The sequence below is a fragment of the Condylura cristata genome, unplaced genomic scaffold (genome assembly GCF_000260355.1).
Source record: "Condylura cristata isolate star-nosed mole 26May11 unplaced genomic scaffold, ConCri1.0 scaffold00001, whole genome shotgun sequence".
NCBI classification, from domain to species: Eukaryota; Metazoa; Chordata; class Mammalia; order Eulipotyphla; family Talpidae; genus Condylura; species Condylura cristata.
This window is the reverse complement of record NW_004567102.1, coordinates 29,526,156-29,551,947: the sequence shown is the minus strand read 5'-3', so window position 1 is coordinate 29,551,947 and position 25,792 is coordinate 29,526,156. Positions and strand designations below refer to the sequence as shown.

At 36.9% G+C, this 25,792-nt stretch overlaps 1 protein-coding gene across 1 annotated transcript in view; it reads right to left on the bottom strand.

The window, feature by feature from the left end:
• Positions 1–19,546: 19,546 nt before the first annotated feature.
• YOD1 (YOD1 deubiquitinase) overlaps positions 19,547–25,792 on the bottom strand; it is a 120,582-nt gene continuing 114,336 nt past the window's right edge. The window contains 6 exon segments of the mRNA XM_012730783.1: positions 19,547–19,614; positions 19,617–19,646; positions 19,649–19,707; positions 19,709–19,976; positions 19,979–20,075; positions 20,077–20,112. Coding sequence (XP_012586237.1) covers positions 19,547–19,614; positions 19,617–19,646; positions 19,649–19,707; positions 19,709–19,976; positions 19,979–20,075; positions 20,077–20,112 — 558 coding nt within the window.

Below are 25,792 nucleotides of genomic sequence, written 5' to 3'. Positions count from 1 at the left end.
TATTTATTTATGCATACAGACTGGGGTACAGGCCAGAGATGAGGGGGTGATGAGAGGATTCACCCAAGACAGTATGGGGAGCAGAACCGGCAGATCGACGAAGTACACTGCTGAGGGGAGCAGCGGGTGGGTCAGGAGAGGTCTGCCACGCCATATGGTCACCTCCGGGGCAGGCGGGAATCCAACTCATGCGGAAGTGGCTCAAGCTTCTCAGTGCTGTGCTTTAACCCGCTGCGCCACCAAGAAGGCCCTCAGCTATTTTTTATTTTGTTTGGGGTACATTTTTTCCCTACCAGAATCATCTATTCAGTAAGGTTCCAAGGGACCCTTATTTCAAGAGGCACTTGAAGCAAATCAGTTCTGGATCATCACAGGAAGACGTCTGTGGCTCATCCTTATTGGGCAGGTATGCACTGTCTACCCACACCACTTTATTCTGTGACCAGCTTCATTTCCTTGTTGCCTTATCTACATCTTATGTTTCTTCTCTCCAGAAAGAGCAAGAATACCCAAGGTTTTACTTTTAATGTAGAAGACATCAAAATAAAGAAAGAAGTATAGTGGAGAAGCACCAAAGGAGAGATTAGTGGACCAGTTCTCTAACTTTTGACGAATATCAGTAAAATATTCTTATTATCTTTTGATGTTTTTCATAGATTATAATCAACATCTGGTGATTCTTTATTGCCACAAAATGCTAGAATCAACAATTCTACTTTAATTGTAGCCTATAAAAATGTTTTGGTTATTCTGGTGCTATAGCTGTCTCAACAGAAATGATATGTAGGTCTTGACAAATGATTTGAAATGAATTTCATTCCTAAATGCCCTCAGAAGCTTAAGTTATAGTTTCTGAGGTCTTTTAAATGATGAGTTATAGTTATAATACAAAACTATAGTTATATTTATAATTACAGTATAAACTTATAACTATAATTTTCATATGGCTTATTACTTGAAAAATTTTCATGACTCCCATTGAAAATGATAATTTTTCAGGTAATAGATAATTTAGAGTTAACCTGAAAGTCAACTTGTGTCCATCAAATTTCGGAGCTGAGTATTTCTCTTGATGTTTCGCTGGTACTATTCTTGTTTCCATTTGCATTGTAATGGCTTGTCAATTCAAAGTAGATTCCTGAAGATAGAATTTAGGCTTCTCTCAAAAGTGCCAAAAATAAAATTTTAGACAGGAATTTAGGGTCATTTTGTAGTGGAGAAAATGTAACAATGAGGCAGTGCCTCTGTGATTTTACCATTTTCTCAGTAAGAACATAGCTACATAACTCAGGACTCTAGTTTCCTAGAGGGAAGCACAGCAGGAAGATGCAACCATTTGTAAGATGTGTGAAGGAACATGGAGTTAGGGAGGGGGAGTCTGGCCAGGCACAGGGATGATTGGGAGAAGGAAACAGGATCAGTATGGAGGTGATAGAGGGAAACATTCACTCTCCATGTGACATAATCAGAAGTCCCATTTGTTTATTTAGTTCAGGATTTCCCCTGGCACATCTGGAACTCACAGTCGCTCTGGAATTCTTTCCTCTAGTGTTTTTTTCTGGGAAACAGAAATATAGCCATAGGCCAGAGGAGAGAAAGAAGGAGACAGACACCAGTTACTTCAAGTTCTTTGCTTTTAACTATTTCCCCTCCCCTCCATCCCATGTTGTTTTAATTTTTGAACAGTGTTTGATTTCTCCCCTCAGGTATAGCCCCTCCCTGAATTCCCCCCAGGTCATAGCACCTGTGACCCATCACTACAGTCATGTGCTTCCCTCCCCTGTTTGGATCCCTTCTCCCTACCCTCTATGCGTTAGATCTTTGGTCAGCTTGCAAGCTTTGTCTTTTTCCTGACTCTTTGTTTGGTTTCTTGATATTTAACATGCGTGGAGCTATACTATTTGTATCTTTTACCTTTGACTTATTTCACTGAGCATACCCCTGCCAGGGATTCCATGGTGTATATATACACATCTTTGGATCCACTCATTTGTTTCCACTCATGTAGGTTTTCCCATATTGGCTATTGTAAATAGTGCTGCAATAAAATTAGGGCTTTAGGTTTCCTATTGAATTATGGTTTCTGTGTCCTTTGGGAGAATCCTAGGAGTAGAATTGCTGGATCATATGGTAGATCCATTTTTAGTGTTTTGAGGAACCTTCACACAGCTTTCCATATTGATGTGTTAGGGGGAAAGGATGTCCTGAAGGAACTCTACAGAGTTTTGTGGACTCCACCCCCTACTGCAGTAAACTACAACTCCCAGCAATACCAAGAGGAGAAATGGGAGGGCCCAAGAGCAGAGTTGAGCAGGCATTCTGGGACTTTTCAGGATATATAAGGGAGCCATGTCTGATGTGCTCTCTTTCTCCGGACCATGTAGCTGGTGGCTCGTGCCTGGTGGCTGGTTGTTAGGATCTTGATGAGCTTTCAGTGTGTTACTGGAGTTCCAAGTCAGTGGAGCTAGCAGGATGTTCTAGTCAACTTTTATCTCTCTCTCTCTCCCTGGGTGTTTCTTTTTCTCTCCCCTTTGTAAATAAACCCATTATCAAAACTTTTTTGTGTGTGTTTGCAGTACAATTGAATTTATTATTATTATTATTTTATTTTATAACAGTTTATTTTTATATCATTTTGTACATTTTTTTCCATCTCAATTGTAATCCCCGTGGGAGTACAATTGAATTTTAAGTGTGTGGGTGAGAACCTATAGACTGGCAGCCCAGCTCACATTGGGGTGTCCTGTAACAACTGGACCAATTTGCATTCCCAACAGCAGTGTAAGAGGATTCCTTTTTCTCCACATCCTCACTAGCACTTGTTTCTATTTTATTATTATTATTTTTAATGCAGACCATTCTCACAGGTGAGAGGTGGTATCTCATTGTGGCTTTGATTTGGTGATAAGTGATGTTGAATATTTTTTCATATGCCTATTGGTTTTTTGCATTTCCTTGGAGAAGTGTCTATTTCACTCTTTTAGCCCATTTTTTTTTTGATTGGTTTGTTTGCTTTGTTTTGTTGAGTCATGAGAGCTCTTCCTAGATCTTCTATATAAGTCCCTTCTCAGTACTCCTTTTATGCCTTGGGGAGAAAAACTACTTTCTTGAGCTCAGAGGGAAAATGAAACTGTTCATAAAATTTCTGTTACACAACTTGTCACACAGTTGTTTATATAGAACCAGTGACCAAGAGAACATAGATCTTTCTTATGGTGCATATATTTTTGTGCCCTTTGCCATTCTGAGTCAATTCTTACTTAATGGAAACAAATTTGACAAATCTCGGCTAAGGTATGTTGTTATTGAGGGACTTTTCTTCACTTTGTTTTCATTCTATTTTTCAATAGGGTTATGTAGAAAGAGACTTAGAAGGCTCTCTTGAATTATGCACACCATTTAAATGGTCAATTATTACTCAAAATCAGTCTTATCCTCAAGGAAGGAGGAAAGAAAACAGGAGAAAAGGAGATACAGTTTTTCTCAAGGTATCACATGGTCTCTGTATTTTTGGGTGTATTAAGATATTCAAACTGATTATTCTCCCAGTGATTGATATTTTTAGATTATATAGTAAAATCAGAGATGTGATCTGAAAACAAAAAGATTTTCAATTTACACAAATGGAAACCTATTTTATAGACGTGTGTTATTATTAAAACACATAGTACACACACAAATATTTTCTCAGTAAATGAAAATAAATGACATCTAAGTGACATCTTTTAGATTTATGATTCTTCAGTGTAAAGACTGACCAGTTTTTCTTTCGACTTACTTCAAAATACAATAGTCAAGATCTGAAATGTAAGTCTTCCCAAGTACAATTTGTTAATCCTGAGTTCTCTATTTCACAGAGCACACATAAAGTACATTTTTATTATTAAGGAACTTATTCAGAGACACGTTACATTGTCAACCTCTTTTGGTAAACAGTTGAATGAGTGAAATAGTTCTTGCCAATGATAATTTTTTAATTCATATCACTGGATAATTGTCTCGAAAATATGAAAGTAACACAATTCAGAGATCATCTCAAATAATAACAAATAAATTATCTAATCCCTTTATCTGAATAAATTTCCAGAGTTCCCAAATGTGGCATAATTTACAAGTTCCTTCCTGTCTGCCTGTAAATACAGTCAGTTTTTCCCCTTTTAAAAATTATGCCTGTACATTTATTAACTGTTGCTTTCCTTTCACTGCCAAATTTCTTTAAAAACTTAGTTATTTTCTGATGCTTCCATCTTCTCATCTTTGACTTATGCCATATTTCATGGAATATGACCTGAATCCCTTTAACTTGTTTAAAAGGAAACTGCCAGATCACAAAATGATCACTACAGACCAAAGACTTTTTTCTTTTTATACTATTTTCTTGGATGTTTAGTGCAAACTTTTGCCTCTTCCTTTCTCATGGAACTCTTCTCTTTCATTTCCTATGCTCTTCTCTTTCATTTCCTATGATACCAGCATGATGTACTCTTGCCTGATGCTCCCAAAACCTTTTGTTCCCTAAACTTCTGGGTAAAAGCAGGGTTTTCCTGCCTTGCTTGCTTCCATTCTTCCCAATTTTGGGGAGTCTAGTACCTTGTTTTCTCAGGGGCATTGACCCAGCTCCTTGGTTCAAGGGCTCAGCACCTGATCCAGCCTTTTACCATCAGCATTTTCCAGGCTGTTCTTTGTATCCTTGTGCCTCCACAGTGATGGGGTGAGAAATAGTTCTGTGACTTAAACTGAGTCTCTCAGCATCAGTGCTGAAACATTAGATAGAACAATTAAGTGAATAAGGAGGTGACCCACATGGCACAGCAGACCTCTCCTCTCTCGCCTGCTGCTCCCCTCAGCAGTGTATTTCAGTCAGTCTGCCTGTTCTGCTCCCCACTTTGTCTCTGGTGGTCCTCTCACCCCCACTCCTCTGGCCAGTACCCCAGTTCTTGTATGTGTAAATAATCTTTGAATCATTTTGTCTCGGAGAATGTTGATACCTCTTAAATTATGTCTAGAGCTGTAAGTGGTGATTTTCCTCTATAAAAGGAAATGAGGTGGACGTTCACCTAGGGGGATGGAGACAGGATGGGGTGTCACAGCCCAAACAAGGTGGGGAGGTGACCCCAGCAGGAGGGCGGGGCAGCAGCTGTGTGGTACAGGGTATCAGGACCAAAGCAAATGAGATGTGCATGGGGCTGCAGTGGCTCAGAGTGGGGTGAGCCCAGGGGGTGAGGTCTGAGAACTTATTATCTTCGTTTGAATGTAAGTTATTTGATTATACATTCAGGTCATTTAAATTTTATTAACTTTAATAATTGGATCACAAAAATCCTGAAGATTTACCAATGAACTGTAGACTATGAATGCTCTAGTTTGAATATCAATAGATTTTTTTGGGGGGGAGGGATGAATTATTATTATTGATGACTGCTTAAAGGTTTTCTTTTAAATAATTTAAATGTTCCTGTTACATTAGATGGTTTTCTACTCTACTAAACAGCTTCCTAGTCTAACCCTCTAACCAACAATCTTAATATAGACTCATTGATAATGATTTTTATTCAATAGGTTATAATTTGTTCATAGAATTAATTTTCAGACTCAAATTGTCCACAATTTGGTCAAGAAGTGGTATCCACTACTTTTTCACATGTCCTCATGATTCTTTTAGGGCCTTCTTTTTGGATTTTAACTTCCCTTCTGGTGCACAAAGTTTATTCTTTGTATATTTGCACAGCCTCAACCCTGGTGTAGTCACTATGATCTTGCTGACACTCATGCAGTCTGGAGGCCATTCTCATTTTCCCTGGGCCCTAGTGGTGTCCGGCTGCCACTGCCCCTGTCCCCACAGAGAGGCCCTTCTCACTCCCTTGTGCTCTGGACTCAATCCTGCCCCACCACTTCCTGTGTGGACTTGATTGCTATGTATTTTGCTTTTATATATTGATCAACTAAACTCTGTTATCATTTTGTGGAGGAATTTTACATCTATGTCAATAATTGCCAACTCCACAAAATAAAAAGTACCATACAGCAAATATTGTTAATTTGTAGACTACATGTTTTCTTTTGTCTCTGAAACTATTTCATTCTGCTATAGCAGATATAAAAATTAAATTTTTCTTAAATGCCATTAGTCCAATTTGACTTCTTTTTTCACAAACCAGGCCCACAGCAGGGGTATGTGGTGAGCCTTCACCATTACATCTGTCTCTGACCAAGCTTTTTTTCTTTTTAAACAATAGACTACTGAAGGAGAACTTTTATTTGCAATTTTTATTTGAAGGTTTGATCCATTTAGCATAAGAAATGAGTCATTCTATTTTTCTAGAGTAAAATAATGTAACAAAGAATAATATGGTTAAATCTATTGATTGAGCGATCTACCTATCTATTTCTATTTACTAAGATATTGCAAATCCTAGCAAGCAGTTTTCACTAGTGTGTTAATGTATATGACACTCAGATTGATCTCTGCACTTAACACATGCCAAATACTTTATAGTGACACATTCTCAATCATGAATATGAGGTATCAGTTGTGATTATTTTGAAATATCCCCATAAGAGAAGAATTTCAGGTACTTCATACAATGCTGATGTTTGCCAACAGCACACAAAGATAGATGAGCCTCTCTGGACTCATGGAGCTATCACTGGCCCAGGAGGAGACTTTTGGATACTCCACCGTGTTCATCGCCAAGGACAGCATATGTCACCTGCTACAAACAAGCAATCTTAAAATACGTTCACATGGGCTCTCCCCAGTGGCACAACGGATTAGGACACAATACTGAAAGCTAGTCCCAGCTGCTTCAGTACGAGTTCTATTCCCTGCCCTGGAGGGGATGGCCAGCAGACCTCTCCTGATCTGCCTGTTGCTCCCCTTAGCAGTGTATTTCTTCGATCTGCCTGTTCTGCTCCCCACTCTGACTCTGGTGAATCCTTTCACTGCCCCTGCACCTCTGGCCTGTACCTCAGCTCTGAATGCATAAATAAATAAATCTTAAAAAAAAATCCACATGCTGATAATCATCTCCAGACCACTCATCGTCCTTACTTTCTGGCCTTTCCCAGTTAATTTTCTCCCTTTATCAGGTGCTATAATGGAAATGGCTAGAGGATGGAGTTATGGGCTTTTGTTGACCCTGTGCATGTGTGTGCTGGTAGTATATCTGAGTCCCCAACAGCTTAGCAGTCAAGCCTAAAATTAATGATCTTTTTGTTCTTGAAAAGGATACATTCCCTAGCAGGGAATGAATCTCCGCCTCTGACCTCACTGCCAAAGGCATGTTTGTGCTGCTCAGTTTGTGAGCTGAATTAGATGTTCCTGTTCCATGGATGATGCCAAAAGATACTGTGTGCTTCTTTGATTCCAAACCATCATAGACTGGCTTGCTACAAGTGCTGAGTGTAGGACGGAGGCTGTACTGCGTATCTGTCTACCTTTTGTCTCTTTAGGGTCACTCTCCCTCATTTTCTACATTGCCCTACAGCTGACGATTACCTTGCAGGGGCAAAGTCATTACTCTTTTGTCTTCTGGTTCTGATTGGGTTCAGTCAATGGAAGCCAGTGCTTGATGGGCCCTCATGTGGCTGTTGATGATCCTCAGCTGAGGGTCACAGCTTTTGTAAGGCCTTCCTCACTTAGTACTTTCAGTCCCAGCTGCTGCTCCTTCCCTCCTAAGGCCCAGGAATGGCAACTGGTAGGAGGAGCCCCTGGGCTCTATGGTTTCCTTATCCTCTGCCCACATCTCTAAAATGTCTTTTCATTATATTTCCGTCTAATATCTAGTATCTAGATTGATACAGAAGGATCATTACAACAAACTTCTTTTCCATCTTTTTGTCTTTTTAATCTTCCTGGTGACATTTCATAATATTTCTTAACTTGGATCTCATAGATTGCCATTAATTTATCAGAGTAATGTCGGTGGGGAGAAACAATGAAAAGAGAAAAGAAAAAAGCAGAAAAGTCAATTTTGTATTCCCAGTACGTATTTAATTTTGTGTACCTGCAGTTAGTCAAGTAAAGCTGGTTGAAGATTGTTGCTCTACCATTCTGCTCTGTAAGTTTTTTGAGCTCTTTTTATCTATACTTACATATAACTTAATTTCTGCAAAAGTTGTCCCATCTGAATAATGAGAAGATGAAGATGAGTCCTATAAAATTCTTTGTGTGGGAAAATTGAAGTCAGATTTAGGGTTCAGCAAGGATGATGTTTGTTCTAACAACAGTAAACTTAGCAGTAATAATAAAACCACTAATGTGAATCTTACGCACCTGACAAAAGCTTTTGTCTAGCTCAGTGGCTTAGCAGGCTTTCTGCTCTGTTTAGAGCCACACAGTACTGGCCGCCTGTCCTTGTCCCATTGCTCTGGAATTCTGTTGTAATATTTTTTATTGCTGTTATTAACTTCTAAATGTGCCAACTGCTACTTTGCTCCTGGAGAGGGACTCAGTGTCTGTGAAAACTGTGTAAGTCCAAGGTGTTTGATGCCTCCTGTTTCCAGTGTCCTCTGGGAACATTACTGTTTTTATAATGTTTACTTGTTTATTCACCATACTCTTCTTGCTGTAGGATTTAGGTAATGAAGTAAAAACTCACTGGCTGGAAATGGATCATGGTCCTTGAACCAACATGTCCTCCTTGAGAATAAGGCTGTCCTCCTTGAAAATGAGGCTGTCCTATGGTCTTTCTGTGAGTGAATTTCTGGACACCCTATTTAGTCAGTCCAGAGGATGTTCTGAGAAAGAACATGCTCAAGTTGGGACCTCTATTACTCTATAGGGAGATACAGTGGGCACCCTAGCCACCAAGCCAATTCCCACCCTTCATATACCTTTGTTTAATTTATGTAGAGTCCCTGCATTTGCAAAGTAGAGCATATGCTTAACCAAATTATCATGATAAAGAATAGTGTGTAAATGAAACATATACCCATATGCCATATGGGTGCTTTAAAGTTTGAAAATTGTAAAGCTCTAGTATCTCTATAAAAATACTCATCTGTCAATGGATATACTTTCAGAGAATAATTTGGTAAATAACTGAGTTGTTTTGAGCGGCTTCTGTTTTAGGCAAAAACTTTTGTATGAATAAGCAGTTCAAGTTACAGGTTGTTTTTCTTAGTTTCTGAGAGTTAAGATATCAAAGGTCTGGATTATATTTCTTCTCTTTATTGTTAAAAACTCACATTGAGAATTAGGTTGACATTTCCTTTACTTCCAATTAGGTGAAAGCCTCTGTTCTGTCACATTTGGGTACTGTTTTAGTAAATAAATTCTTTTAAACAAGTAAGTTTTAGATTGGTCAATTTACCCATGAGTGACCTGGTTTGAAAGGCCAGGTAATCATGGTAAGGACACATGTAGGCAAGACTAGCAGGTAAAATTTTAAATAAAAAAGAGTATAAGTGAAAAATTTATGATATTGCTTTTGTAATGTGTTTTTATATTCAAGTTATTAAAATAATAATGCAGCAAATGAAATATTAGCCTTTTTGTTTCTTTTTCCAATCTATTGATCTTCCCTACCTACTCCTTGGAATTAACATTAAGCAATTTGTGTATATTATTATTATTTTCTGCTTATATACACCTATACCCAGACACAAAGACATTTTTTTGTTTTACTAATACCGTACACATCATTCTATACATATTATTTTGTATCTTTCTTTTTCATATTAAAAAAAATCACACTGCATCTGAAGAAAAGAATTTTGTAGTAGTATACATGAAAATATGTTGAAAATTAAAAACAAAGTTTCCTTCGTGACCAAACGTACCATTCATCTACATAGGTGAAAGTCTATATTTCTGAGTTATAGTATTGAAAACCAATGTTGCCCTAATTTTTAAAAAATCATGGAAAAAAGTTGTTAGTTGCATCATAAGAAAAAATATGCCATATCCAAAAGGAACTGTCTATATATCCAACTGAAAATCAACAGGAAGTGAAAACCACTAGCAAAACAAAATAAAGCCCAACAATAATAAAAGGAATAAATAATAAAAATCTTGTAAGGTCACTACATATTAATTAAATCTTTGCAATAGCTATACAATATTTCATAGATTTCCTAGTGTGATTTATTTTTGATAATTTCTTCAGTTTTTCCTTTACTAGTATAGGTGTAGGTTAGGTACCTTGTGCTGCTTTAAACATTACTGCAGAAGCATTAATCAACATTGATTTTTAGTTATTTGCCATTTTACAGCTATGGATGGGAGTTTAGATATTGAATTGCTGAGCCAAACATTACAGACATTTGGAGTTTTGATAGATGTAGCAAATCACTTTCTAGAAATATAAGTTTTCCCTGCTATCTGAAGGAAGACTGTGCCCATGAAAACTTTCATTAGCAGAAATGATGTAAAGTGAAAAAGCAACTATCAAACTATCATTAATTTATAGAGAAAAATTTTGAGCATTCACAGATGGAAAATATAGCCCAGTCATAAAAAACAACAAATAAAACCTAAGATAACTCTACCATACAGCAAAAGCAGGGATATCTGACACATACTCTGCCTGGTGCTGGCAGGCCTCTCTCCTTGCTTAGTGGACATGCTGCTTGTCACTCAGGGGAAAAGCAGTGCTGAACACAAGCTTCATTTTCCATCTTTGTCAAAAAAAAAAAAAAAAGAAAGAAAAGAAAAAAAAAGGTGAAAATCCTCTTTGGCTTTGTTTTGGCTAGTAAAAGCAGATCTTTTCTAAAAGTGAAGAATCTTAACTTGTATTCTTGAAAAGCAGGGGGTATCTGTATATTTAAGGTTTCTAGCTCAGTATGTGTGAGCCTCTCCACTCCTGATCATCAGTTTGATTTTTGCTTATCTGGTGAGTGAAAGTGGCCACTTGTTGTCAATGGTTTTGTTTTACTTTTGCATTTTCAAAACTATGAATCATTTGGGTATACTTGTGGGATATTAATTAGCCATTGTTGTATTTTATGCTATGTTCTGTCACTTATTCTTTGCTCAGCTTTCTAACGGGTAATTTAAAGAACTATTTATTCAGAGATACTTAGCAATGGTGAGTTACAAATTGCAAATATTTTCTTCCAGGGAGAACTTTCAATTTTCATACAGATATTTGACATTTTAATGTAGTCAATTAGTTAATCTTCCCTTCTGAGAATTCTGAGTTTTGGCTTTCTGATAAAGATCTGTATGTATGTTATATGCTATGTATGTGTGAAATTAGATCCTGCAAAAAGTGACACCATGGATGAAACTTGGAAAATACATCCAACATAATGCTATTTTTATAAAGTAACTAAGTTGTCAAAGGAGCAAAGAAAAGAACAGTGGTCTCCAGGGCATGCTTGGGGGAAAGGGTTAATGGGGAGTTGTTAAAGAATATGCATAAAATTTCACTTATGCAAGATGAATATTCTAGAGATGTGTCTATAGATAACAATATCATATTATATACTTAAAAATATATTAAGATCTCTTGCTAAGTATTCTCACTAAAATGAAAAACCATAAAAATAAGCATACATACAATTGGAATGTTAATCCATGTGAAATTTAAATAAACAGCACTACTTTATTTTTTTCTAGATAGATGGAATTTGTGCCAATATTATGAAATAAACTATCCATTAAAAATGGAAATGCCACTTCTGTATAACACATTTTCTTTACACTTAACTCCATTTACCTATTTTCATGTCAATAAAATAATGCTTTCATTGTAATGATTTTTATAGTCAGCTTTAAAACTCCAGTAGAGCAAGCTTTCTAATTTCCTTTTCCCTTCAAACTTTCCTCCTTTAAACACTTCTTGGCTATTTTTGGTCATTTATTCATTTTATACATCAGAAACACAAGAAATGTAACTACTTTAGTCTATTCCTCATAAAACTCAGCTGGGACTCTGATGAAAATTTCCTTAAATTTATATTTTATTTTGAGGTATGTCTTTCTCTCTGTTACTCATTCAGATCTTATTTGAAAACCATAAAATAGTTGCTGTGAGCTTATTGTAGCATATTGTTATGACCCGGAAATGTATAATGAAAAAAAATATTTTTTTTTCTGTTAATTACAAAAATTAGAAAGAGTGACTGATAGGAATCTCATAGGATGTTGTGCTTTGGTGCTTGTTAGTTGGTAGCGTGTCTGCACTGCAATGCACTAAGTTGTAAGTCTTTTCAGAGCACTCGACCAAAAATGGAGTTCATTTATCTGGAAAAATGCTTGCATCTCTGATTCTTAATGGAATGCTAGTTTTGCCTAAGGATTGGTGAATGCCAACTTTCAATGTGTGTTTGTTGGAAGAAGAATGAATTTCTTCCACATTAATTCTCTTTCAACAAGGTTTTTTTCCTATCTGGTTGAAATAATTTTTTGGGTACATTTATTAAAAAAACAGCATGTTCTATTTATTTACCAATTAATATTACTTTGGATACAAAGCATTTTTCCTGCAGCCCCTTACTTACAGTGATTTTTAAAAAAGTTTTGAGTTAAAAATAAAGGAGCGATTTAAAATAATTCATATAACTTTTTTCATTTTTCATCACATTCATGTCTTCATCACATTTATAAGCAGAACAGTGACTGCGAAGTAGGAAGATGACAGTTACAAACAAAAATGGAAATTCTCTTGTGAGTCATTATTTTACACCAGCTTGCTCTTTTCTGCAGTTGTGAGATAGATATTTGAGTACAAAGGTTTGTGGAGCATCATCACAATATTTTTTGATCTCAGTTTATGAATCTTAACCTAAATTCTGCACACCCCAGGGCTTTACAAAGGCTCCTTGAGTTAAGTTTCTTTACTATCAGTAGACACAGGGATTTACATTGCCTTTTGCAGTCACATTTTTTTCAGGTTGTGTGGGGAACCAACTGCACATGTAGAGTTTTATGGATTAATTTAAACGACATGAAAAAAGAGCCCAGAACTTGCTAGTTTTAAAAGTTCATTTATTATAATAGCAGCAGTAACTATCACTTTCATTGAAAATTCATTTTCTGTTCTCTCTGGTCATGAGTTTGTCAGCATCTTTATTAATGCCATTTTAATGCCTTTTTAAAAAAAGCTTTAAATAATTGAGGACTGAAGTTGGTAGAGAATCTCTGTATTCAATTAAAATATTTGTTTTATGAGACTGAGAACTTAAAGTTAGACTTTTGTCTGGAGTCCTTGAAGGATTCTTTATAGATTTGTGCAAGGCAAAAACTGCTCAAGATTTTTTTTTTTAAAGATTTATTTATTTATTCATACAGAACTGGGGTACAGGCCAGAGATGCGGGCCAGAGATGCGGAGGGTGAGAGGATCCACCACGGACAGAGTGGGGAGCAGAACAGGCAGATCGACAAAGTACACTGCTGAGGGGAGCAGCGGGTGGGTCAGGAGAGGTCTGCCATGCCATGTGGAGCTCCTCCAGGGCAGACGGGAATTGAACTCATGCGGAAGTGGCTTAAGCTTCTTAGTGCAGTGCTTTAACCCGCTGGGCCACCAGGGAGGGGAGGGCCTCAAGGTGTTTTTTTTTTTTTTCATTTTTTGGAGGAGAATGTTTATTTTAACTTTTAAAAATTGATGATGTCCAATTTGGGTATCCTGTCAAAAAGCCCAACCTTTTCTTTATCAAAAACATTTCTTACACATGTATATTTTTATCAGATAATAGTAAGAAAGTATTGGAGCCTGATAATAGTCAAGGAGCTAAGAGATTTCATAGACTCAAGTCATCAACAATCTGAACAAGATGCAGGCTAAGAGATGTTAAAAAATGTCTCTTTAAAATAAGTTAGAAACATGGTGCTAGTTCACTCAGGTTTTTGCTGTGACTTACATAATTGTGACTTTTTAGTTGTCTTGCTCCAGCAGTGGCCCTAGTGGAAATGTAGATTCTTTGCCCCACAATCATTCTATTTTTTTTTTATGATTGTGTGCAAACTTCAAGGAACAATTCCAGTTCACTTCACCAAGAGACAAGGCCATTTCCCTCCTGTCAGTTGTCAGGCACAGTCACCTGTTTTTCTAAAACCAAACAGTATGACCTGAGGCTTGGTTGGCTTCAAAAGATGGCTGACTTGTTTTATTCTCTAAAGTTAAACCCTTTCACATGCCTTCAAAGCCGCTGACCAGCTCAGAAACACATAAAGTAAAGGCATATAACAACTCCCTTCTTTTGAATATGAACAAAGAACATACAGTTTTTATTAGTAGAAAAGTTTGGGTCTTTTACTTTAATAACAACAACAACAAAATTCAAAAGAGACATATTTGAGGTCTGAAGGGGCCGGAAATGTTTAGCTCCTGTCAAGGAGCTTTCATGTCTCTGGCTGGCTCTGTTGCCCAGGATAATCCTTTGAACTCTTTGTCACTCACCCATAAACTTGCTAAACTGCAGGGAGTTAACTCTTTAGTCTTGCAATACGCAAATGCAAACTTGAGCAAATGCAAAGACTAATCTTTAAAGGAAGACTTAGTATTCTTATCTGAAAAGGAAAAATAATACACTGATTTCTTTTCAGATCATATAAATCTTTTGCTTTCAAAAAGTGAGAAATATGTCAAGTAAAGATTGTTCCAGGTATATAAATCCTTATTACTGTCTTATCATCTTTCTCTTGTAGCTAAACTCACCACCTAGCAAGCAGGGAAAGATTTTATTCAGATGTAACCACTGATTGAAGCAAAAGTGAACACCTTCTTCTGCAAATTTCCAAAGCAAAGAGCTGTGTACACAAAGCAGATCAGATTCATTTTGTATCTTGGATCAAGGGTCACAGAGGGAAGCAGACAGATGGGGCTGAGGAACCCAGCATGGAGCAATGCATCTGGTCACCTTGCTGAGTGGAACACTTGTCTCAAGTATGAGGAAGTAAAGAAAACAGGTAGGAAGGCTTTAGAGGGGATAAGAGGGAAAGAACCATTAACCTCACAGAGGGTCATCTGAAGGGCTTTCAGATTCCCATGATTCCTGGAAGTGTCTGCTCTTCCCCATATTGGTGAGAATGCTTCATAATTTTAATTTGAGTTAGTTTGATCAGTTTCTGTATTTTGTAGTCAAAAATACTTTGACTGAAACAAAGATAAAGATGCTTATTTTTGTATCCAAAAGATTTGGGCAGTAGAGCTGATAAAAGCATTATGTTTTCAAGAGAACAATGGCTCCACCACAGGGTTCCAACTCTGGCAAACTCAGCAACAGTCACCTCCAGAAAGAATATCAAACCATTGGACACAGTCTGCTTATCTGGGGAGTGGGGAAAAAGATTGAACTGCACTATCCCTAAATTCCCCTCAAACTTTAACAATTTTGGAATTCATAAAGTGTGTTGAGTTTCAAGATGTTACAACTGCTTGGTTTTGTGAGTCCTAGAGAGTAGAGAGAGGAAGGTAAAATCAGAAAATCACGGAGGTTCAAGAATAGAGACTTCTGGCATAGATGTGCAAGGAGCCTCAGTCCATTTTGAGTGACATCTTAAAGATATGGTCCTCTGACAGAACTAAAAAGTGTCCCTTTCACTTCCATTTTCATTCTTACGCTGAGTAAAGACAGACTGGAGTAAGAGGTAGGGATTCCATTATGTTTCAGTTACCCATTGTGGGAATGTCTCCTCTGGCATCTGGAAATTTCCACTTAGGATATTATTTGTTTTCTGACTTCAATGGTTCATAGGTGGCAGACCTTACCTGGCAGAACAGAAGCTGGAAGGGGAGTACAGATCTTTTATTTCATCCTCTCTGGCTAAAATGGTCTTATAGAAATTGAGTGGGATTTGGCGGGTTTTTCTTTTCCACAACTATTCTCAAATTATATATATGAAATTCCAGTAGTGAAAGTAAGCTCTGGTTTCTAATGGTAGAAGCTTGAGACTTCTGATTTAAAATAAAAATTCTTCTTGGAGATGAAGTAGGAGAAAGCTTTTCTTTTCCTTTCGCCCTCCTCCTCTTCCTCATTTCCTTTGTAATTATCAGAATCTCATGTGTTAGGCAACTAGAGAAACTAGGGGTAATAGACAAGGGGAGAGGTGAAAAAAAGAAGGGTTGAAGTTAAATGGCCCTGGAGCCTTCCTGGTGGCCTAAGGATTAAGTCTCAGTGCTGTCACTGCTTAGGTCTGAGTTGGCTTCCTGGCCAGGGAACAAAGCCGGATCAGGCACAGCAGACCTCTCCTGTCTCACCCTCTGATCCCCTTAGCAGAACAGTTCAGTAAGTCTGTCTGTTCTGCTTCCCACTTTGTCTCTGGTGAATCCTCTCACCTCCTGTACCTCTGACCTATACTTTAGTTCTCCTACACACACAACACACACACACACAAAAATTAAACAAAAAGAAAAAAGAACTCAAATGATCCTGTCTGGTTTGTGCCAAGGGTCTTTGGCATGGGCAAGAATAATGCTCTAAGGATATTTACTACTCTGGTGACTTAAAAATATGTCTACTTATATGACAAAAAGTACATTTCAGAGGCAATTACAAGTATAAAATTTCTTTCTTTCTTTCTTTTTCTTTCTTTTTTGAGGTAATTTTGACTGATAATATGGTATATAATTTAGGGGAAAATGTTCACACCTCCTCAAAAATATAAGTCATCAGAACACACCCATCAACAAAGGAAGGTTTGGGTTAAGGAGTTTATTTTGGATTATCCATATGGGTTCAATTTAATTGGAATATTCCTTAGAATTTCTCTTTCCTTTTTGTAGTCAGAATAGAGGAAAGAGACAACAGAAGAATGTCTGGAGAGATGCAATGTTGCAGAAAACCAAGGGAGTCTAAATGACTTTGATTACCTTTGTGTGTCTGCTGTTCTTTAGAATGAATTTTCTTTCTTGATGATCAATATAAAGTTGGCAACCATTATAATTTGTAGTACAGCATTCTGTTTACTGAATCTGATTTCGAAGGTCAAATGGCTAATAAAAACAACATGTAAGACTTATGGAGTTTACTGTATATTTTAATGGAATGGGTCCTTGACTATTTCTTTGTGATGTATTTTTTACCATCTCTTGGGTTAGTGAAGCTAACTAGTGTACACTTTTATAATGAATGATCCATTTCATTGGCATATGAATATATTGACAGAAATGTATTGATATATTTCCAGTTTCTTACAAATTAAAAAGCATTCTGTATTTCCTGTGATTATATTCCATTAAATGTAGTGGGTTTTTTTTTCTTTCTTTCTTTCTTATTCTCTCACAAAACAGCTAAATTTTGTCTATTTTCTGTTTGTTCTTGTGAAAACTTTTGGCTTCAGTGACCATTTATTTTTTATTTAATTTATTTTTAAGTATTGCCTCCCTTTTGATTTCATGGTTTTCAGTCATTCTTGTTTTATAATAAAAGCACTCAAGGCTACAAATTTTCTACTGGGCATTGCTTTAGTCTTTCTAATAGTCTTTGACACTATTATATTTCTCTGTGGTAAGCTGACTTTTCCTCTGGTAGCTTTCAGTACTGTCTTTTTGTCTTTAATCTTCTGCAGCTTCTCTGTAGTAAGTATAAAAGTAGATTATTGTTTGTTGTTGTTCTCTGATTAGACTTTGGTTAGCTCCTTTAATCCGAGGAATCCTGTTTCTTTATAAATGTGGAAAACTCTTTGCCAGGATCACGCTTCTTTTCCAGTCAAGTTGGCAGAAGTTATCTAGTCCTTATTTTATGGAAAGATAATTTTCCCTGGTTTCAGGTTTAGCTCCAGCTTCAGGGTTGCTATGTGCCTGTGGCCTCATTTCCTCCCCCAGTGGCTCAGACACATACACACTTTCTAGGCTCCCGTGAGCTGTTCAACTCTGGTTTCTCCTCACTGCCCTCATTTTGAGTTTTTTTTTTCTTTCTTTCTTTTTCATTTCTAGCTCTTGTAAATTTTCCTTCCTTCCTCCTACCCCCAATATTTCTGTATATTTCAAAAGGAGGGATTGACTTTGGACATTTTCCTACCTTATCAAAGTGACTAGAAGTTCTCTACTACTTTTGGTTTAGGACACTTCAAACCAGCTAAATAAAATGAAATCCTCATATATATTTTCACCCAATCTCTCCTTGAGTCAAGCAAGCACACCTCTCTCTTTAGAGATTTCTAAAGGTATTAATCACAATCATTTATAATAAAAAATGGATGGGATTTGCTTTTATATCCACAGATTTGAATTCTTGTTTTGCTCCTAGTTGAGTCATTGGTAGTTGTATAGTTATCTTTAAGCATAGTTGTTTTATTTCCAAAGGAGAATACAATCATCTTATTGCCCAACTGAGAACTGATTTAATGAAACCGAGAGACTGATGAATATGTACTAAATAACTGATAGCCACTATTTTCAGTTCTTCTAGGCACCATGAAGAAATACATAATGTTATAATTTCCTGGTGTCCTCAGTGCTTTATCACTTAAAATTTGTTGGTACAAATGTTGTGTAAGGAATAATGGGATATCTTTGAGCACAAATATTTAATCAAGATTCTCTTATACTGAATTTTAATGGCACCCACCTCCATTGTGAGACACAGAATCTTGGGTATTTTTCCATGGGCTATTTTGGATATGAGGAAATGGTGTTTGTGGGAGAGGTGGAAGAAGAGAGTCAAAGATGAGTTTTGAAGTTTTACCAGTCCTGGCTCTTTTTGATTCTGTTTCATTGTTGTATAAAGTCCATCCCCTCCCTCAGCAACTCCTTTCATCAAAACGTTTCTCTGTGTATTCATATTTTTCATCCAGATGGGCTATCAATTTCTGGAAGCACACACATGCCATGTCTATTTACATTGTATAATGTAAATAATTTATTGTTCTTTTAAACTTTATAAAAGACATTTTATGAAAGTAGAATTATAATAGAAATATTTTGTTTAGTCTTGCTTTCCTTAAACCATTTTAAAAACTAACAGAACATGTATTTTATGAGTACATCTAATTTACTTTAATCCCATAAGAAAAATATATGTAAATGTAAGGACATTTGTTAGCAGAAAATTATTTAAAAGCGCTGCTTTTTGTTTTCTTTAATTTTTCCTAGTTATCATGCCATTTATTACATTGTCCCATTGACCACATTATTATTGTTATTGACAATTCTGATTTCTTCACTGGAGGAATAATTTCATAATTTAGAAACTATCAACTCAGTTTTTTAAAAAGTTTCAATTACAAGGGACACCATGGTTTCTGTCTGGTGGCCTCACAGCAGGCTTTTTGCATTACCCCAAATACAAAGTTGCTTTTTTTCTAGAAGTGAATGTTGTTGGGAGCTAGTTCATGACACTAAAACGCAATCTTCAGGGTTGTCCCCCCGGGTAGCAAGGACCACCTCTTGTGTTCTACAGTAGAAAGAGGGCACAGATCTCCACTGTTTCTAGAAAAAGATCTGTAAACTTGCACACTTATTTTAACTTAACAAGGTATTTTGGTGTCTTAGTGATTTTAAATACAAAGGGTGCTATTTCTTCACTTGTAGACATAGCTCCTTGGAAACCACAGAGCCTTGGGGATCTGTGAGGTAGTCGGCTTCAGTCCTCTGGTGCATAGATCGCATTCTCCCGAGTTGTGCTGCCTGTATGCTTGGCGTGGTCCGGCGTGTTGAGTTAAGCCCTCTGGCACACAGAGCATCGCAGGGTAAAGCAGTTGACACCAGCGTACTGTCTCTGTTTGCTTCTGCTATGTCCAGTGCTTGTACAAGAACCTGTCATCGTTAGAGGAGAAGATGGCCAGGGGAGGGGTGTCTGGGCCAGGAAAGTGGCGCTGCAGGGTCACAGTGGATGCCATCGTAGATAGGCAGGATCTTTTAGATATAGCCTGCGTCTTCCCTGAACGGGTCGATTCTCACTGCCTGGTTATACACTGCACAGATATTGCACTGATAAAATTAAAACAACATCTGTATCTTAGTAGCTTCCCTCCAAGCAGCATCCCTTTTGATCCAGTCACAGTACTCTTGGTTTGTCTTCCCTAGCATTGCCTCACTATAGAAGTCGGGGTCAACAGCTACAATCTGTCTAACGAGGCATCTCATCTAGGGGCATAAGCTGGATTCAAGACTCTTCCTTCTTCCACTTAGTCCACATTGGTAGAGACGCAAGAGTTGTCTGTGGGGACGCAGGTCCTGGTAAACACCAGGGAATGTTTCCCTGACTTAACTGGGAGCACCATGTTTGTTTGTTTTTAAAGATTTATTTATTTATGCACACACGAACTGGGGTACAGGTCAGAGGTACGGAAGTGAGAGGATTCACCAGAGACAGAGTGGGGAAGAGAACAGGCGATCTATTGAAATACATTGCTGAGGGGTGCAGCTGGTGAGTGGGGAGAGGTTAGGTGAAGCCAGGGGCTTTGACCTAAGTCTGAGACCCCAGTCCTGGTTGGAGGACTGGTGCCATCTCAGGGGTAACCTGCTGTAGCCTGACTGCCTATTGTTAACCTTAAGATTGAATGAAAACAGATTATGCCCAATACTTGAGAACCCGAAAGCTTTATGTACAGTTTCACTCTATTGGTTGAAAACATAATCTAAAGAATGTAAGTGTTTGATCAATTTAATTAATTTCAAGAAAGTATTCAAGGAAGGGACAGAATTCATAAAGATTTATTTTCTTTAAAATTCCCAAAAGACTAACATTAATCAAACATTAATTTCTCCAATCCTTCCCACCCCAAAGCAATGAGCTCTTCCTTACTAGAAGTAATCAAGCAAAAAAAAAAAAAAAAGACAATAATGTCAAGTAGATCAGATTTTTGAAAGCATATGTGAAATCATTTAGAATCAAGCATTAAGCAAAGAAAAGAAGTATTTAAGAAGATGAACTTAACTTCATTGACTCTTGCCTACCAATTTCTTCCTAAGTTTAAGATTTGGTTTGTGTGATTTTTAGTCTTCTTTTTAAATGCCTTAGGACAGAGCTTTTTACCTTTATATATATATATATATATATATATATTTACATTATTGTTCATTTTACAACAGTGTTCACTTCCCCACCTGTCATCACCATAGCCCCTCACACTCCTCCCTCCTCCTGATTTTAATCTTCTTAATATGAATAACTAAAAGTGTTTTCTATCAATGATACAATGTCAACTGAACTTCCTCACTAGGTCTTATGCCTCAAATATTAAAATGTCAGAAATATGAGTGTCAGGATCCAGTGAAAATAATTGAAATTTCAGGAAAGAGATATAAGAAATCCTTTGTGGTATATAAGTTAACAAGATGACTGAGTTTATTTTGAGTCTCCAATTTGGTTGAATGCACAGATAAGTTGAATTTTTATTACATGTAAAGGAATGTTTGGAAGATGACTGTATTCCTATTGTTTGAATTATATATGAAATTTTTTTTTGTATATTAGAAATAATAAGAAAACCACTTTCTAGGAGTTGATATAAACTATAATAATAGCTAATAAGTAGGGAGAACTTCTTGCAGAGTTAAAAGCTTTGCAGATCTTCCTTCATTAATTTCCACAAAAGTCCTGTGAGATTATTTTGATCATCTTAATTTTATTGATGGGAAAATGAAAGCAAAGAATGCTGACACACTTCATTTAGGAATGGTTTAGTCAAGATTTGAATGCTGACAACTTGGTGTAAAATAGAGGCTTTTTATTTCTATATCCTGATGTCCCTCATATAACTCAAACTCAAAAATACTGGGGTTCAAATCCTGGTTAGAGCCTGTGTTGAGTTACTTTGGAAACCAGGTCTCAGTTTTGTGATCTATAAAATAGCTCAAATGTAACTCTCCTGCTGGGTTGCTATGAAGATTAAATGAGATAATCTATAAAAAGGTACAAAGAAAACCTACATAAAGACCTTAAGTAGATATCAAACAAATGCCAGACTCTTCCTCTTCCCCTAATGCACTAAAAAAAAAACAAAAACAAAATTCCTGTGTGATTTTCATAAAAGCTAATCAAAATATTTAATAGCAGATGGTGTGCTTATTTTCCACATCCTTTAAAATGATTGTAACAAAAAAGAAATTACTTATAAACATATAAAGTCATCTAATATATTTTTTTCTCCTTTCCTTTTGCTTGCTACTACTTGGTGATACTTTTATGGTAGGATTGGGGCCGAGGCAGGAACAGCTGAATTTGTGGTTCTTTTGGAATTTTAATTATAAGTCCAAGAATGTTCCTTTGATTAAATTTTGTTATAAATTTTCTTGAAAAGATCTTTGTTTACTGACTCTTACAGAAGGAATTATATAATACAGAGTCCAGATCTTGAAATATGCTAAACCCCTAGTGAAAATTACTGTATATACAGGATTTTGTGGTGAAATTGGCGCGGTGAGGATGGATCTATTTCTTAGACAGACATCACTTAGATATGCTCCTCCAGCAACAACTGGGTCTGTTTATTTAGATGAAAGGTCCAGGCATCTCCAATATCCAAATCTGAGGGCCGTGAGTAGAGAAAAGTACAATTAACTCAGCGAACTTAAAACCACATTCCTCCATCTGTTGAGCCCCTCAATGTCAGGCACTAACGAAGCCAAATTGTGGTAAAAGGGACAAACAACAGATTGTTGAAAAAATGTGCCCTTCTCCTTCCACTGCTGTCCCTTAGAACAGTTTACCCTGAACATCTTTAACACATCATGCACTTATCTGGTATTGGATATGTGGAAAAAAGTCAGCATCGTGCTCTGTGGGGCATAGGCTGTGGTCTGGCAGGACACGTGAATGGGTTTCCAAGCCACTTGAACCCACGTGAGTGGTGGAAAATGAACCCCTTTTCCATATCCACCCATACACATGTCTGTAAAAGAAAAAGACTAAACAAAATGTTCTTTTTTTATCCTAAATAAAAACAAATAGAAGAATGAGTGGGAGAAGAATCTGGTCAAATTTACTGGAAATACCTCCGGAAAGCGGTCCTATCACAGTAAGTGAGAAATCCTTTGTTCTAGTTCTGAAGCAAACACTTGTATATTAATTGTTTTAAGTGACATTTAGCCTGTAAGTTTCTCCTAGTACAAATGAAGTTCTAACTTAGCAGCCCTTAACTTCCTCTTGCTCAAGTAGGTGCGATGGGTCAAAGAGGACGCGCGTGTCCTTAAAGAACTTGCAATTTTCTTTTTAATTATGTTATTTAAAATTTTGTACTTGTTTTCTGAATTAATAGCAGACATATCAAAGGTCTGTGTAGCTTTATTGATAATGGGATACAATTGATAGGAACCCATTACATAGAAACGTGTAGGATGGGGAGACAAAGGGAGTAGCTAAAAGCAGGTGAAAGGTATTAACTGTCTTTGGAAGTTAGCAATTAGAAGAGAGGATTTGAAACTAATTTACAAATAAAGAGACAAATGACATTTTCTACAGGAGGAATACTATAGGAAAGAAGCTGGGGTCTTAGGAATGTTCTGTAGATAGAAGCATCAAATGCTGTGAAGATGATGGGGTTAAAAACTGTTCTTTAGCAATAATGAACAGCCGTCTACTAGAGACATTTTGTGGGGGTTGAGTGGGGAATGGGATCAAAAATGGGGGGGTGGGGAGGGAAGTGCACGGGATTATGGTGATGGCACAGGGGTGACTTGGTGATGGGAAACCCGCGGGGATTACAATTGAGATGGGGAAAAAATGCACAAAATGATATAAAAATAAACTGTTATAATAATAATAAAAAAAACCTGTTCTTTAGCAATATCATGTAAGAAATAAATTCCCAGATCTTGTTCCCTTCTGGAGCACAAAGGGAAGTAAGTACTCTTTTAGTGGTGCAGAAGTCAGGCGATATCAGGTTAGTTCTCAATTTAGAAAGGTCAGGAAGGAGTCAGCTGCTGGATTGAAAAGGGAAGCAAGTGAAATTTTTATGCTGGATATTGAGCCCCAGTGACCAGTTACCCACCTCCCAAAAGGCTGCTTCTCAGGTATCCACCACCTACAGGACGATCAATGAAATTTTTTCTAAAGAAACTGAGAGGATGCTTGACATGCTGATATTTGGAGGAATCTCAGTAAGAAATCTGTCTTGTTGCCTAGTTACCCTTGCTGAAGTTGATCAACTGACAACTCTCATCTCCCTCTAGTCCTAATATTCCCTCCGCTCAGCTTTTCCCTGCATGGAGAATTTCTAATCATTTCTGTTTAGCTTCATTCTTAAACAAGCTGTAGAGGTCTCTGGGTGACTTGGTGGTGGGTATGGTGTGTGATGCACATCTGAAGAAGTGTGATCTGAGGCCTCTGAATTGCATAAAAGATTACCTTAATCAATCAATGTTACCTTAATAAAAATAAGTAAGCATGAACCAATAGTCAAGGGTCACCAAGAAATATTTAATATAATCCTCTTGTACTGATTAGAGACCATAATAAGTAAACAAAGGAAATAAACACAAGGAAGGACATAAAAAGCAAATTCAAACCCTAGAGTTAATATCCCCAGGGAGCTAAAAATCACTGCATCCAATGCATTGAGTTAGGGGCTATCATGAATAATATTGAAGGGCCCTCCATGGTGGCGCAACAGGTTAAAACACAGCACTGAGAAGCCAGCTGCAGCTGCTTAACCTTGAGTTGGTTTCCCACCCGGTGGTGACCCATGCGGTGCTTGTCTCTCCCGCTGCTCCCCTCAGCAGTGTATTTCATCAAACTGCCTGTTCTGCTCCTCACTGTCTCTGGTGAATCATCTCACCACCCCTGCACCTCTGGCCTGTACCTCAGTTCTGTGTGCATAAATAAATAAATCTTTTTTTAAAAAAAGAATACTACTGAAAAAAATTCATGGATCTTTAAAATATGATTCTCCAAAATAAAATTAATTAATAAAGTACAGTAGGCAAGATAAAATTAGAAAATAATGTCTCAATCTAGGTTCTAAGAAGTCCTTGGGTAACAAAATTCATTTAAGAGAAATTACAGAGAGAGAACTTGGAAGTTGAAAGAAAGTTGTTATAAATAGCATGAAGATATACATTTTCAGATTAAAGTACCTATGAAAAGTTTCATGGTAAAATAAAGACCTATATCAATATTCACTAAGAAGCAGATTATGAAAATCCTAGGTTGATCAAATATCATATATTCAATCTAAAGCTAAGCATGATTGTTCAAAGAAACCGAGAAAGAAAATAACGGAACGTTACTTTAAAATATGGGTGAAAATTATATACTCTGTAGAATTATAGTACTAGATTGTTCAAGATCGAAAGAAACCATCTGTTCTGTGTCCTTTCTTTTCAAAACAATTAATTAGGGTCAGGAGGGGTCTGCCACACCACGTGGGTCAGCTCCCTGGCTGGGGATCTACCTCATGCTGCAGTGGATATGGTACCAAATGCAATTTGGTAGGTGGTTGCAAGTCAACTGATTGGAGAAGAGCTAGGATGTTGTAAGAAAAAATACAGCTGGATGTTTTAATAATAATAAAAAAGGGGTATTAAATGTCCCAATTCAATTCTTTCTTCCCCAGAGAAAGAATATGGCAATGTGGCATTAAACTGTAATTTTTATTTTAAAGCCCTTGAAATTGTACTCGAATGATAAAAAAGCACAGAAATATGATTTCACAGAGGTTCAAAGCTGAAATAAAGAAACAAATAAGGATACAGAGGATGAGCTATAAGGAGAAAATAAATTTTAACAGTAAAAGGCAACAGAAAATTTGCCAGGACATCCTCCATGGAAACACAGCTATCAGAGAGCAAAGCAAACTACAAAGCAAAACTACTTCTAAAGATTAGTAATGAAATATGCTGGTACTATATGAAGGGGAACTCTAATGTAGGTTAAACTTGTGATATACTTTTGGCCCATGCATGTAATGCTTCTAAAATTCCTTCATAATTTGGATTGTTTACATAGGTTTTTTTTTTTTTT